We start from the raw sequence: 11637 nt of genomic DNA on the forward strand, positions 1-11637 counted from the left end.
TGTGGAGTGCAGCCGGAGAGGAGAACGCGTGTATGGGACTGAGGATTGACGATCAGGGGGGTAACAACCTGCAGCAATTGGCGATTTACCTAGGTAGGTATTATGCGGGATGGAAAAGCCGCGACTCCTAGGAAAATGTCGGGAATTGGCTGGCGAACGTAATTGCTGAGACAGCAGCTGGGAGTCGCGCTAACAAAGAAGGTTGCGCTTGGCGCGATTACTACGCTAACCGCGTCTAAACGGACAGCGGCCGACACGATTGGACTCTTCTCTTCTTAACGCATGTTGATGATATTTTCATTCGTTCTCAATCTGATCACGTACTCGTTAAATTGATCGCCCATTATTCATGTCTACGCCAGTCCCAGGTCCTTAGCTTCAATATCGACAATCGACGGGATGAGCTCCAGCAGACTAGGTTTGCTGGGCGACCAGCCCAAGAGCTTCTTGCCACGGTGGGACCAACCCCTCGAGCTGCTACCCCAAGCATAAAGACCAAAGTCGTTCAATTTCGTGACCTCCTCGTCTGGAATGGGCTCAACATCAGGCGATTGGATGAGCTTCTTCTCATAGGCTGCCTTGGCAACGGCCCTCTGAACATCACCCCAGACGAACGGGCCGTTCTCAGCGAGGTAGTACCCCTTGTCGTTCCAGGTAGCCTTGCCACCTCCAGCAGCAGCCGCATCTCCCAGTAGGCGGTATAGGTCGCTCAGGTCCTGCACGTGAATCTGGTGCCAGTAGTTCTTTCCTTCGCCGACAAGGAATCCCTTCTGTCTCTTGAGGACAGCAGCAGCAAGCCAGTATGCTTGGACACTCTTCTGGTTTCCAGGTCCTCGGCCGGGCCCGTAGATTGTGGGCGGACATACAATGGCCACCTTGACGCTGTCAGGGTTGCGCTGTCCGGCGCCAATAATGATCTTGTCTACGTTTCGGTGGAGCGAGTCGTCGGGGAGGTTTAGAAGCTCGTCGACATTGTCCCAGTCATCATGCTGCTTGGGCCGCTCGAGACCCCAAGTGTTGGAACGAAAGTCTTCCACCGTCAGGATGCCGGTTCCCGATGTGTGAATCAACCAGAGAGGTTTGTCGGCAGTGTGGTGGGCAGCACCTTTGGCGATGGCCTCGGCAGATGCGACGTGGTCGCAGTCGGCGCAGTCTGCAAATATGTTAATATGATGATCCACTTTCAAATACATAGGTTTACCCACGGAATACGACATCTGCGTTCTTGGTCTCTTCTTCGATGACAGAGGATGAGTCCAAGTCCCCCTGGACAACTCTAACCCGGGGATACTCGCTCGCAAGCTTCTGTCCCTTCTCCTTGTTGCGGACCAGGACGGCGACCTCCCAGTCAGGGTGAGCCTGGGTTACTGCATAGAAGACATCTCCGCCGATGTATCCAGTTGCTCCAGTGCTATCGAGGTGGTCAGCAAGGAGCTGCTTCTTGAAAAGGCAAAGTTACTCACAGAAAGACCTTCAGAGGCGCCATTGTTGCGAAACCAACTATAGAACTGAGGGGTTAGCTGGGAAGATTGTTGTAAATGAAGAAGATGGGAGTAGGACGATGTCGGTGGCCCAAGGGCTTTCTTATAAAATTATTGCATCATTGGATGCTTTGAAATCGAAAGTGGGAAGCTTGAAGAGTGGGGTGTGTACCGTGTGGGGTTCACTGCATGTACCTAGAGGAGAATCCCGTCCCTTCCTGCGATTCAAACTCTCCCTCTCATAAATGAGTCAGTGGACCCCCTAAGAGATTCTATTGCCTGAAGGACAGGGAAGAGATGGATTCTGACCTGCGCCGGGGCAGCTTCAATGTATATGATTTCGCGCTCCCGATATTCAGGTTGCCAGTTCTCTTACTGAATCAAGTCAGCATGGATGGTTGAAGTCCACGATCATCATCAATCAACTCAATCTGGACTGCAACTACACTTATCTGCCATCGGCTACATTAATTGAGTTATTGGCGAAGGCGCCCGACCGCGCTCCCAGCACATCCAGGCTCATCTGGTGATATCGCAGCAGCTCTCGATTTCCAGACTCCGCGCAAACCGGTCCAATCTTATACCGACTGCAAGAAAGATGGTACCGGACATATCCCTTGAAAAACTCGCCGACGCGATCAGATAATTTCTTGTCACTCAAGCCTCCCAGGAACTTCTGCACTCTGACCCACGACCCCATCGCGGTGTCAACTAGTTCGCTCAGTATGCCCAGAACGGACTGCCCGTTGCATTATGACCAAATCTACACGTCCAGTGCTAGAAAGCGCAACAAGGACCCCAACTTTGTCGGAATGTTCGGGTCTCCCACGTCCATGATCGCCAACCATTGACCATGACCACTCCACCGGTTCCGCCGCGGTATATTGAGCAGTTTCTTCTCGAAGCGCCCTATCACAAACGTCTCGCCGATGATACGGGAAAAAGTGCAAAGGCTCACGGAGCGGTTGCTGTAGTTCTATCAGACGAAAACCGAGGTTGATCTCAGCGCAGCCTTTGCAGCTTTGACTTCGGATATCATCATGACGAGAGTTTCGATTTCCTCGAGGATGAAACTTTCACAGCTCTGTACGGAACGCGATCATGGAGACCGAGAAACTAGACCATGTCAGTCGGCTGTTTCCATTCGTGTTGACGCTTATTCAACATGTCCCCTTTTGGGCGTTTGAACTAGTCAAATCAGCGACCGCGGTTATGGCGAGGATCCAGAAACGAATCGCGGAGAAGTCGGAGAAAGCGATGCGGAGGGCTGAATCGAAGAAAGAAGAAGGGACAATGTTCGATGCGCTTACCGACACAATGATCCTGGCTCGTGAACGTACGCTCTCAACGATCCATGACGAGGGTATGATATTGCTGAGTGGCGGGACAGAGCCCACGGCTAATGCCTTGACGATTGCTGCGTTCCATATTATCAACAAGAAGGACATTTTGTCCAGTATGTGTACCGAGCTTCTAGACAGTGACATTGAGAATATCGAGACAGTGTCCTGGAGCCAGCTTGAGCAGCTACCGTATCTGATCAGCTCATCCCCATGGTAAGAAACAGCTGAAAGGTATACTGACAACAGATAACATCGACAGACTGCGGTCGTCAACGAAGCCCTCCGCCTATCACACGGCCTTTCCATCCGTCCTTCGCGCATTGCAACATATGAAACCCCGAAGTATAAAGACTATACCATCCCAGCCGGAGTACGCCGCTCCCTATACAGGTACCTAATCTCAATACATCACTAACAAGACACCGTCAGACACTCGTCGGCATGTCCAGCTACTTCGTCCACATGGACCCATTTCTCTTCCCAGACCCTACATGCTTCAATCCAGGCAGGTGGATCGAAGCAACTGCAAGGGGTGAGAACTTGACGCGATTCATAACCGCATTTGGGAAGGGAAGTCGACAGTGCGTTAGCGTCAAGTAAGTAAGCGCTGCCGCCTACACGTAGCAGCCCTCCCTCCCTCCCTCCTTTCTTCCCCCTATCCCCGGAATTCTGCCTTTGTAACCTGATACTAAATTCTTCGGCAAATCCTGGGCTACGCAGAACTTTACTTCACCCTCGCCGCCTTCGCAATGTACTTCGACTACGAGCTGTACGAGATAACGGAGGAGAATATCCGCGTTGCGAGAGATCTAGGAGTTCCATTCCCTGAGACGGGACATTCCATGGTGAGGGCAAAGGTACCATAGTCCTACTGGGAAAAAAGACAGTGGCAATGGCAATGCCCCTGACAATGTATATGATGGAACAGATCGCTAGCGGGGGCCTCCCGGGGAACGAGCGGTAGTGAGTGGCATACTAGTTCCTGGCTTGAACCAATCAATATTAGGATTCAGTTTTCGAGTATAGTGACCACTTAGCAGGTCACAAACATGACGGAACTTGCTCTTGATCAATTTTCACGTTGCTATGTATATGTAGGTAGCCCGCAGCACCTGTGTGGCGTGGGCGAATTGAATAACGCCTCAGCTACGGTTAATCCATATGGGAAACGCTGATTGCCACCTCACGGCTTTCGACTCTCCTTGGCCATTGGATGTATCGACTCTGCCGTTCCAGTCTATTGAGTTGGTGTCGTGGTGTGTAGTACCTATCACTGCCCCTAAAACCCTCCGGTGAACGTCTCCGAGGCCAGTTCCAGGGTACTCACTGGGGTCCCATCTATATAGAGCCGCGCATGACGAATATCGAAAGCTAGAAGGTATCCAAAGAACTTCATATAGCTGCCTAATAGATGGTATCTACCCCACCTGCATGCCAGGAAAGGTTCGAGGTCACTGTCCGAATACCCACGAGCTGACCCCTCTACCTCCACTATGATAGGCCTTTTTCCCCCTACACACACAACGCAGGCAGTAACCAAGGTGATTATATAGCTAAAATAGGTGTGCATGTAGCCAGGAGGCTGTGCGTACAGTAGGCCTCTATCAGAATATCACAGACTGATCATTCATCTACAGCTAGCTCAGTCTTCTTGCATGCTCATTGATAGGGAAGCACCCGAGCCCCGAGCACCACCCGAAACAACCTCAAAATCATCCACAATAATCAAATCATCCCCTCGCTAGCAGAAGGGAAAGCATTTCCTGTAAGCCCCCAAACCTAAGATACAGCTCAGGCTCGATCGCCTCAATCTCCATCAACACAAAGCCCCGGCCATCATCAGGGAGCAACCCATCTACACGCACGTATCCGATTTCCCCAAACCAGCTCGTCAGAGTTTTCAGGATCTTGTTCGCCGTCGACAAAAGGGTCTCTTTAATTTCCCCAATCGGCACATGGCTCAATCGCCCTCCAAACGCCGGCTGGCACCGAAACTCCCCTTCTGTTGGACTTTTTAGAATAACGTGCGTGAGAATTCCCGCAATGAAGATAAACGAATACTCGCCAAGGGCAATGGCGGGCTCGAATTGCTGAATGACGAGCGAGCTTGTCAAAGAGCCCTTAATGCACCAATCCAGATAGGCGAGATCGTTCAGTGATAGTGCGGAAACTTCGGCAATGAGGTGCGTATTCCCTGAAGAAGCCGAGATGGATGGCTTGAGGATGATAGAGCCAGATTGTTGGAAGAGCTGGAGGCGGGAGTGCAGCGCCTCAACGGAGGAAAATGCCTTTGTATCGAGGATCTCTGTCTGCGGTATCGCAAAACCAGCGTCTTTTATGTCGAGAAGATACTTCTTGTCCATGTTCCAGCGGACGAAGGGAATATTGTTGAGCATGCGAGGAGCTACCTTCCCTGCCACACCAGCGTATGCTTGAACTGCTACCTCAGCCTGGTTGAGAAATTCGGCAAAGGCATCAGGATGTTGGACATAGTCTTCAGCCCAAAGGAAGGTCGCGAGGTCACTGTCTAGTAGGGCAGGTATAATGTCCTCGGCTGTCCAGCATTTAATGCTGACCACGGCGCCCAACTCTGTAAGACGCGTGGGAAGCATCTCGTTTGACCAGTCATCGTTGGAAATGTACTCGTCAACTACAGCTGGTGGGACGGTGGTCAAGAAAAGGATCCGCTTCATCTTGATCCACTAGACATAGGTAGGAATAGGTAGGTATCTTCAGATTGAGATTCCCCGTTAATATATTTTCTGGACCCCTCAGCAGACAGGATTGATTGCTAGCCCGGTTACATTTGGAACTGACCAATTAAAGAGCTACAAACATTCATGGGCCATAAACCCCTGCTTACAGTCCTTGGTCCCGCAATGTCCCAGGAAGCACGTCCGACACCAGTCCTGGCCAACAGTATCAATCCCACAAACAAAGCACCACAGCGGTGCCGTCCCCCTCTTCTCTGCTTCAATTGCCATAATTCGTCGCAACTTCTTGGCTTCAGGTCCCATCAAATATCTCTCAATGGCATCAGGGTCAACAGCTGCCTCGCTATTGAGTTTAGGGATCCAGCGCGCCCACAAATGTCTTCGCCGAAACGCCGCCATGACACGGAATTTCTTGGAAAACTCTCGATCAATCGCCATAAACGCGCCTAGTCCATGGACGACTTGGCCTTGTTCTCCATGGCGGCGGACAAACTCACGAAACGCCTTTCCGATTTTCTTACTCCTCCCCGGCCAATCCTCCGCCTCTGCGACGTTCAGAATGCCCAACGCTTCAATTAACACGGGGAGTCCAATAGGCCTCGTCACCATCGACCGCCAAAATCTGATCGTCTGGAGAATATGGTCTCGCTTGGCGTACGCGAGATGTTGCATCATCAAGCCGTTGAAATTGATCGCTATCCCACTCACACCCATCCCCTTTCCAAATGCAATGAGGTCCGGCTGGAGATTTCCATCCTCAATGTATTCAGGTCGTTGGCAGACAAGTGGCGCTCCGCAGCGGATGGCAGTCATCGCTTCGTCAACAAGAAGGAATATCCGTGCTTTGGCGCAGCAGGCACGAAGGAGACGGAAGTGGGAGGCGTGGAAGACCGAGCCGTTTGAGGCATTAACGAGGTCGACTGCCACGGCCACGCAGCCTTGAGCTTTGGCGGTGCAAAGTCGTGTCATGAGGGCGCTCTCAGAGGCGAAATCGCTTGGGGTTATGGTGATCGGGGGAGGGCCGGCACCGATGATTTGGTATTCCCATTCATCCGAAGAGTGCGCCTACATGGTCAGTGTCTCCTTCAGCTTAAGAGAAATACAGAGCAACTACCAACGGTCCAAAAGCACAACCATAGATGCCCTGCACAACGGCCAATCTCGGTGATTGGATGTGTTCATCGCTCCAGCCTAGTAAGCTCCTCACAAACGCCTGTACCTTCTCCGGCTCCGGGTCGTCCTTGAGCAACGGGGACAGCACCGGATCCTCAACAATCAAGGGGCACGTTGACGCAGTATTCAATATCAAGCTCGCCAAGGTACTTGGGATCAGAACATCGCTGACATGCGCATGAAAAGTAATCGGCCAGTAGCCGCCGAAGAAGGAGGCAAAGCGCACGGTGTATTCGCTCAGCAGCTTGTGGTATTGGGCTTCCACGAGGTGGGGGGCTTTGGTGTAGGTTTCCCAGATTTGCTGGGTTTGGGGGTCAGCTGTCGTGCCGGTGGCTGAGTAGATTGAGCCCCAGGCGTTGTGGAAGTCGTGGTCTAATGGAGGTGCGGCAGCAATATCCAGTTTGTTGTTTTGGTTACGGTCATGACGATGGCCATTTGGTGATGATTTTATAAGTTCATCTGTCGTCTTATTCATGGTGATTGATGGATGATAGCAAGTATACGACAGTGAAGGTCAGTCTGCGCTCTTCTTAGGAAATACCATCAGGGTTTGACTATTTATGCCTCCCTAATGACCTTTTTTCGCCAGCGCCTTGATTATCAAAGAGCTTCAGCTGAGGGAATTTTAAACCAAGCCGATACAATCACCATATACGGGGTCATTTAGCCAATCATCTTGCGCTTTCTGCAAGAACCAGTTCGCCAAGCTGATGAGGGCTGGTATTCGCACAAGTTCGTCGATCCGGGGCTCCGGAGCAAACAGTGCCAGGCCAGTCAAAGATCCGCTCGAGTTTGACATGCCTCCCTTGGGCCATGGATGACGCAGACAATGTTGTACAGTCACACTGGAAGACAGGGCTGTGTTTGGCAAGTCTTTGGCTCTTGTTAACATCAATTTGAGAGGTCTGAGGCTGCTTCGTCCCTTCCTTTGCCCCTGGCAGGCTGCCTACTGCCAGTATAAGACCTGCAATTTAAGCGTCAAACATGGCTGCAGATCTCAAGCTCTCACAATTCGAAAGACGATTAAACGAATATTCAACTAACTCTCGGGTAGCGATATGTTTCGATTCGGTCGGAAAGGCAAACCGCATGCGCCATGGGATCGTGGCTGGCGGTCGTCCGATGGCTTCATCATTGGCACACTGTCTTTAGCAGTTTTTACAGGTAATCCTCATCAGTACAATGAGTTTCCAGGCTGGCTGACTGAAAGCTTCCTGACTAGATGAAATGCTCTTCGCATTCATGGTTCCTCTGTTGCCTACCATCCTGGAAGACCGCATTGGCCTGGACGTATCCTTGACTCAACGATGTACATCAGTTTTCTTGGCCGAAGGTGCACTCGTCACTGTTCTATCCAGTCCCATCTTTGGGTCTATCGCAGACACGGTCCGCTCTAAGAAAGTGCTGCTATTGGTTCTGCTGGTGCTGACATTCGTGAGCCTTGTCTGCCTGTCACTGACCACGACCTGTATGCTTCCCTCTATTATGCTCTCAAGTGCTACTAACATGACTACTAGTAATATGGTTATACCTAGGCCGATTCTTCCAGTGCATCGTCAGCAACGGATTATGGATTGTGGGTATGGCAACCTTAGCGGAAAATGTCGGAGCAGAGCATATGGGCAAAATCACAGGGCTGACGTCTGCTCTGACGGCGGCGGGCACTATCGCAGGCCCAGTACTCGCTGGACTATTGTTCGGTATTGGGGGGTACTGGGTTGCCTGGGCTGGTGCGGCTGCGTTTCTGGTTGTGGACACGACCATGCGCTTGCTGATGGTGGAGAAGGGTTCAACAGCAGGACTTGAAACGAGTGATGAAGCGGAGGATGATCCGCTCATTGCGGGTTCTCTATCCAGTGATTACCGGGACCAACGTCAAGGTCTTCAAGGCTGGTATTTCTACGCTACTCTCCTCCGCCAACCTCGTTTCACCACAGGTCTTCTCATCTATTACGTCTTTGCGTTGCTGATTGCCTGCTTCGAGTCAACTCTGGCTGTACACGTGCGCAATGTCTTTGACTGGGGCGCTCTTCCAGCGGGCCTATTGCTTGCATCCATTCAAGGACCAAGGATTCTCCTTGCACCGTCTGTAGGCTGGCTCAAGGACCGCATCGGATCACGGGTCCCAACGGCCCTCGGCCTGTTTAGTCTGATTCCTTTTCTCCTTCCCCTGGGCATCCCCGGTGATCGGCGGTTTCCGTGGATTAACGAAGAACAAGGAAAGATAATCTATGCTTTTGCTATGGGGATGCTGGGATGTTTAATGTGCCTTTTGAATGGGGTTGGGATGATGGAGGCAGCAGGTACCGATTAACCGCCCTTTATATCTCTTTCAGAAATGCAGCTCAGCCCAGTCAGCTAACTAATACAGAAACAATCGACGACCTGTCATCCAGCCATCCAGGTATATTCGGCCGTCTGGGAGGCTACTCGCGCGCCATTGCGATGACCAGTATGGTTTGGGCGGCTGGGCTGTTTACTGGACCGATTCTGGCTGGCTTCCTGGTTGAGCGGTTCGGGTACTTTGAGTTGCAGTGTTTTCTCGGTGAGTATCCACCACAGCCCTTCTTTGTGATTCTTCTGTTATTTGGTATCTGAGACTGACCGATTCTGTACAGCTGTGGCCTGTTTCATCACTGGTCTTCTTGCATTCCTCTTCCTAGCTCGGCATTGAGAGAGCATCCGCATGGACATAAATATTCGCAACCCCACCACTCCCCAATGGCACAAGAACCCTTCTATACTCGGCCCCCTCAAACTTATCAATCATCCCCCAATACGCACTCAAACAGTCCGACGTCAGAACCTGCACGCGCACATCACCCCCCGTTTCACTCCACACAAGCGCCGGGAACCCCATGCCTGCGCCCCATCCCGCCTGTACGAATGTCCCTGTCACTGTATCCTCACTCCAATTACCCTTGATATCTGAGATCTGATGGTGGTTTGCGCGATTCGGGCCTAGTGTACCGTAGACGGCGAGCCGGTTGTTGCAGGCGTATAGGGTTTGCGCTTTTGCTTCTAGGGTAGGGTTTGGAGAACCGGTTTCTCGGGCTTTGTTTACTGCGCTGAGGAGGAAGAGGTTCATTGGGTTGGTTTGATGTGGCATCGTGCTGAATTGGTTGGTCCCTTTTGTTTGTTTTTCGTTTTGCGCTGGTTTTTAGGGCTCGGGCCGGGGTCAGGTTATAAAGTAGGAGGGATATCAGCACTAGTATTGGGAATCTTCTGGCAGGAAAAGCCAGGCGTGAAACTTCACTCACTCATTTGAGTGGAAGGGGGCTATCGAGACCTTATATATTATTAATTTCAATTCCTTTTCTATTCTTGACCGTGGCCGCCCGCGGCGTAACTGCTATCTTTGCCGACGTCTCGGCAAGACGGAGTTCTTCGCCGAAGTGTGGACTATGACAACCCTTGGTGGAGTTGGGGGTTCCATTGAACGATAGTAATAGCTATTGACTGTGCATTCCATGTTATACCTATGTTAATCCTACTGCAAGCTCGAGGGTATCTGTTGAGAGATTTTAGGTCGGTGAATCGGCCGGACGTGGTTGATAGCAGTCGTCTCAAGCACTCCTCAGTCGCCTCGTTTGCCTTTGAGTCACGAAGCACCAAGAGAGAGGCAAAAGTGTCAGTTTGCTTCTGAGAACGGCGGTCGTGGCCGCGTGAAGTTCGTGGCGAGATTCCATTGCGAAGGCGTTGTGTTTGGTTCGGTAGATGCAGGTTGGATGGGGGTCTGTTGCTTGGATGGATATGTTACTTACCTTGCTCATACCCCAATGAATGGCGAAGGTCTCTTTTGCGATTGGCCAGTATGGGTAATTGGGCCATGGACTTTCTTCCAGGCTTTTCCAGTGAGTGGATGAACAACTCTGGCAATGCTCGGAGACCCTAGAGCCTCGTCCTTGATAGCCCTTGTGCTGGTCGATACGTATTCCTCCCGAAAAGCTTCCCACAACGCCGTGTCTAGGTTAGGGCGTGGGAAGAACGGATCATTCTTCCAGAACGAGTTAACTGCCTGCTGAACTCCTTGCTCGTCCATGAAGATTGCTCTGACCAAATCGAAGTCGAGTACCCAGAGTTGGTGTTGGCTTAGTATATTAGACCACATGTTCTCGGTTCCGATCTCCTTTTTTGTTATCATGGGAATGATCGTTTGGTGCGGCGAGAACAAACTCGGCATCGTTGGCATCTACCCCTGCAACCCAGTGCATGAGGGCCAGAGCTTCGGCCATGGCTCGCGCATAGCCTCTAATGTCTGTCTCTGAGATTCCTAGTTCCTCCATCTGATCCAGGTGCAGAGGGTAGTTCCTCAACGAGAACGCTTAGAATCGTGAGCGACTCGAGGCTGTCTGGACTCGGCGTCGTCCAAGGTACGGCCGAACAAGACAGTCGCGGTTTGTGTCACTAGCCAGAATTGACGAGACTAGTTGCAGGGGGTAGTAATGCTCTTTCAGGAGCCGCCTGGTCTATTCTGGGACGGGAGGGATGCGCTGTGCGTGAATCATGTTGCATGGTTGATATCCCGGTGGGAAGGTTCCCAGGTTGTCGCACCACCATTTGTCGGATGGAGTGAGAAAGCCATAGCACATAGGAGACTATATGCGGGGACTGGAATTAACGAAGCAAGTCTGAAGATGCTGGTGCATGTTGTAGTCGTTTAGGAGGGACCGGTCAGGAACCCCCGTGTTCGCACTTGTAGGCTGAGCCGTGCTCGTGTTCTGCTGCTGCCCAGGCGGTGCCGCAGAATCCAGCTCCGATGCGGCGTAGTTCTTGCCCTTTTTCATTCATCTTAAGAAGATTTTTTTTCCTGTTTTTAGTTGTGTCAGTAGTATGTCGAGGTGATGATAAGAGCAATAAAGCGGCCCAGCGTCACCTCAAGACAAGACGGAAAATTATTCCGCACAGCTGGGAAGTGCCTTATTC

General features: G+C 51.5%; 6 protein-coding genes across 6 annotated transcripts; 2 read left to right on the forward strand and 4 right to left on the reverse strand.

The window, feature by feature from the left end:
• Nucleotides 1–353: 353 nt before the first annotated feature.
• Nucleotides 354–1486, reverse strand: BDV17DRAFT_294451 (putative nucleoside-diphosphate-sugar epimerase; the record flags this gene model as incomplete). The annotated part of the gene is made up of 3 exons (XM_073762838.1): nucleotides 354–1153; nucleotides 1206–1411; nucleotides 1464–1486. The coding sequence occupies 3 exons, from the start codon at nucleotides 1484–1486 to the stop codon at nucleotides 354–356; spliced, it is 1029 nt and encodes a 342-aa protein (XP_073612227.1).
• A 720-nt stretch (nucleotides 1487–2206) lies between these two features.
• Nucleotides 2207–3850, forward strand: BDV17DRAFT_283953 (cytochrome P450; the record flags this gene model as incomplete). The annotated part of the gene is made up of 8 exons (XM_073760451.1): nucleotides 2207–2310; nucleotides 2374–2425; nucleotides 2456–2530; nucleotides 2589–2984; nucleotides 3084–3194; nucleotides 3254–3398; nucleotides 3545–3669; nucleotides 3761–3850. 8 exons carry the CDS (start codon nucleotides 2207–2209, stop codon nucleotides 3848–3850), a joined length of 1098 nt encoding a protein of 365 aa, XP_073612228.1.
• Nucleotides 3851–4214: 364 nt separating this feature from the next.
• On the reverse strand, nucleotides 4215–5511 carry BDV17DRAFT_272162 (ATP-grasp domain-containing protein). Its single transcript, XM_073758860.1, has one exon. It carries the CDS (start codon nucleotides 5434–5436, stop codon nucleotides 4555–4557), a length of 882 nt encoding a protein of 293 aa, XP_073612229.1. The 5' UTR covers nucleotides 5437–5511; the 3' UTR covers nucleotides 4215–4554.
• Nucleotides 5512–5587: 76 nt separating this feature from the next.
• Nucleotides 5588–7330, reverse strand: BDV17DRAFT_184673 (uncharacterized protein). Its single transcript, XM_073755000.1, has 2 exons — nucleotides 6653–7330; nucleotides 5588–6603 (listed from the first exon to the last, which is right to left on the reverse strand). The coding sequence occupies exons 1-2, from the start codon at nucleotides 7184–7186 to the stop codon at nucleotides 5653–5655; spliced, it is 1485 nt and encodes a 494-aa protein (XP_073612230.1). The 5' UTR covers nucleotides 7187–7330; the 3' UTR covers nucleotides 5588–5652.
• A 53-nt stretch (nucleotides 7331–7383) lies between these two features.
• Nucleotides 7384–9598, forward strand: BDV17DRAFT_184675 (major facilitator superfamily domain-containing protein). The gene is made up of 6 exons (XM_073755001.1): nucleotides 7384–7614; nucleotides 7766–7875; nucleotides 7934–8179; nucleotides 8229–9014; nucleotides 9083–9256; nucleotides 9330–9598. The coding sequence occupies exons 2-6, from the start codon at nucleotides 7770–7772 to the stop codon at nucleotides 9383–9385; spliced, it is 1368 nt and encodes a 455-aa protein (XP_073612231.1). The 5' UTR covers nucleotides 7384–7614; nucleotides 7766–7769; the 3' UTR covers nucleotides 9386–9598.
• Nucleotides 9599–10065: 467 nt separating this feature from the next.
• Nucleotides 10066–11029, reverse strand: BDV17DRAFT_184684 (zinc finger protein). Its single transcript, XM_073755003.1, has 2 exons — nucleotides 10476–11029; nucleotides 10066–10305 (listed from the first exon to the last, which is right to left on the reverse strand). Exon 1 carries the CDS (start codon nucleotides 10901–10903, stop codon nucleotides 10481–10483), a length of 423 nt encoding a protein of 140 aa, XP_073612232.1. The 5' UTR covers nucleotides 10904–11029; the 3' UTR covers nucleotides 10066–10305; nucleotides 10476–10480.
• Nucleotides 11030–11637: the final 608 nt, after the last annotated feature.

Source organism: Aspergillus undulatus, assembly GCF_047715775.1.
Source record: "Aspergillus undulatus strain CBS 261.88 unplaced genomic scaffold BDV17scaffold_54, whole genome shotgun sequence".
Lineage (NCBI taxonomy): Eukaryota > Fungi > Ascomycota > Eurotiomycetes > Eurotiales > Aspergillaceae > Aspergillus > Aspergillus undulatus.

Excerpts from the sequence above, each read along its gene's own strand:
- BDV17DRAFT_272162 (XM_073758860.1), bottom strand. The coding sequence starts at position 5,436 with ATGCTTCCCACGCGTCTTACAGAGTTGGGCGCCGTGGTCAGCATTAAA.
- BDV17DRAFT_184673 (XM_073755000.1), bottom strand. The coding sequence starts at position 7,186 with ATGAATAAGACGACAGATGAACTTATAAAATCATCACCAAATGGCCAT. Across the intron at positions 6,604-6,652 it reads GTTGTGCTTTTGGACCGTTG|GCGCACTCTTCGGATGAATG; the intron begins GTAGTTGCTCTG and ends CTGACCATGTAG.
- BDV17DRAFT_184675 (XM_073755001.1), top strand. The coding sequence starts at position 7,770 with ATGTTTCGATTCGGTCGGAAAGGCAAACCGCATGCGCCATGGGATCGT. Across the intron at positions 7,876-7,933 it reads GTCTTTAGCAGTTTTTACAG|ATGAAATGCTCTTCGCATTC; the intron begins GTAATCCTCATC and ends CTTCCTGACTAG. Across the intron at positions 9,015-9,082 it reads TGGGATGATGGAGGCAGCAG|AAACAATCGACGACCTGTCA; the intron begins GTACCGATTAAC and ends TAACTAATACAG.
- BDV17DRAFT_184684 (XM_073755003.1), bottom strand. The coding sequence starts at position 10,903 with ATGCCAACGATGCCGAGTTTGTTCTCGCCGCACCAAACGATCATTCCC.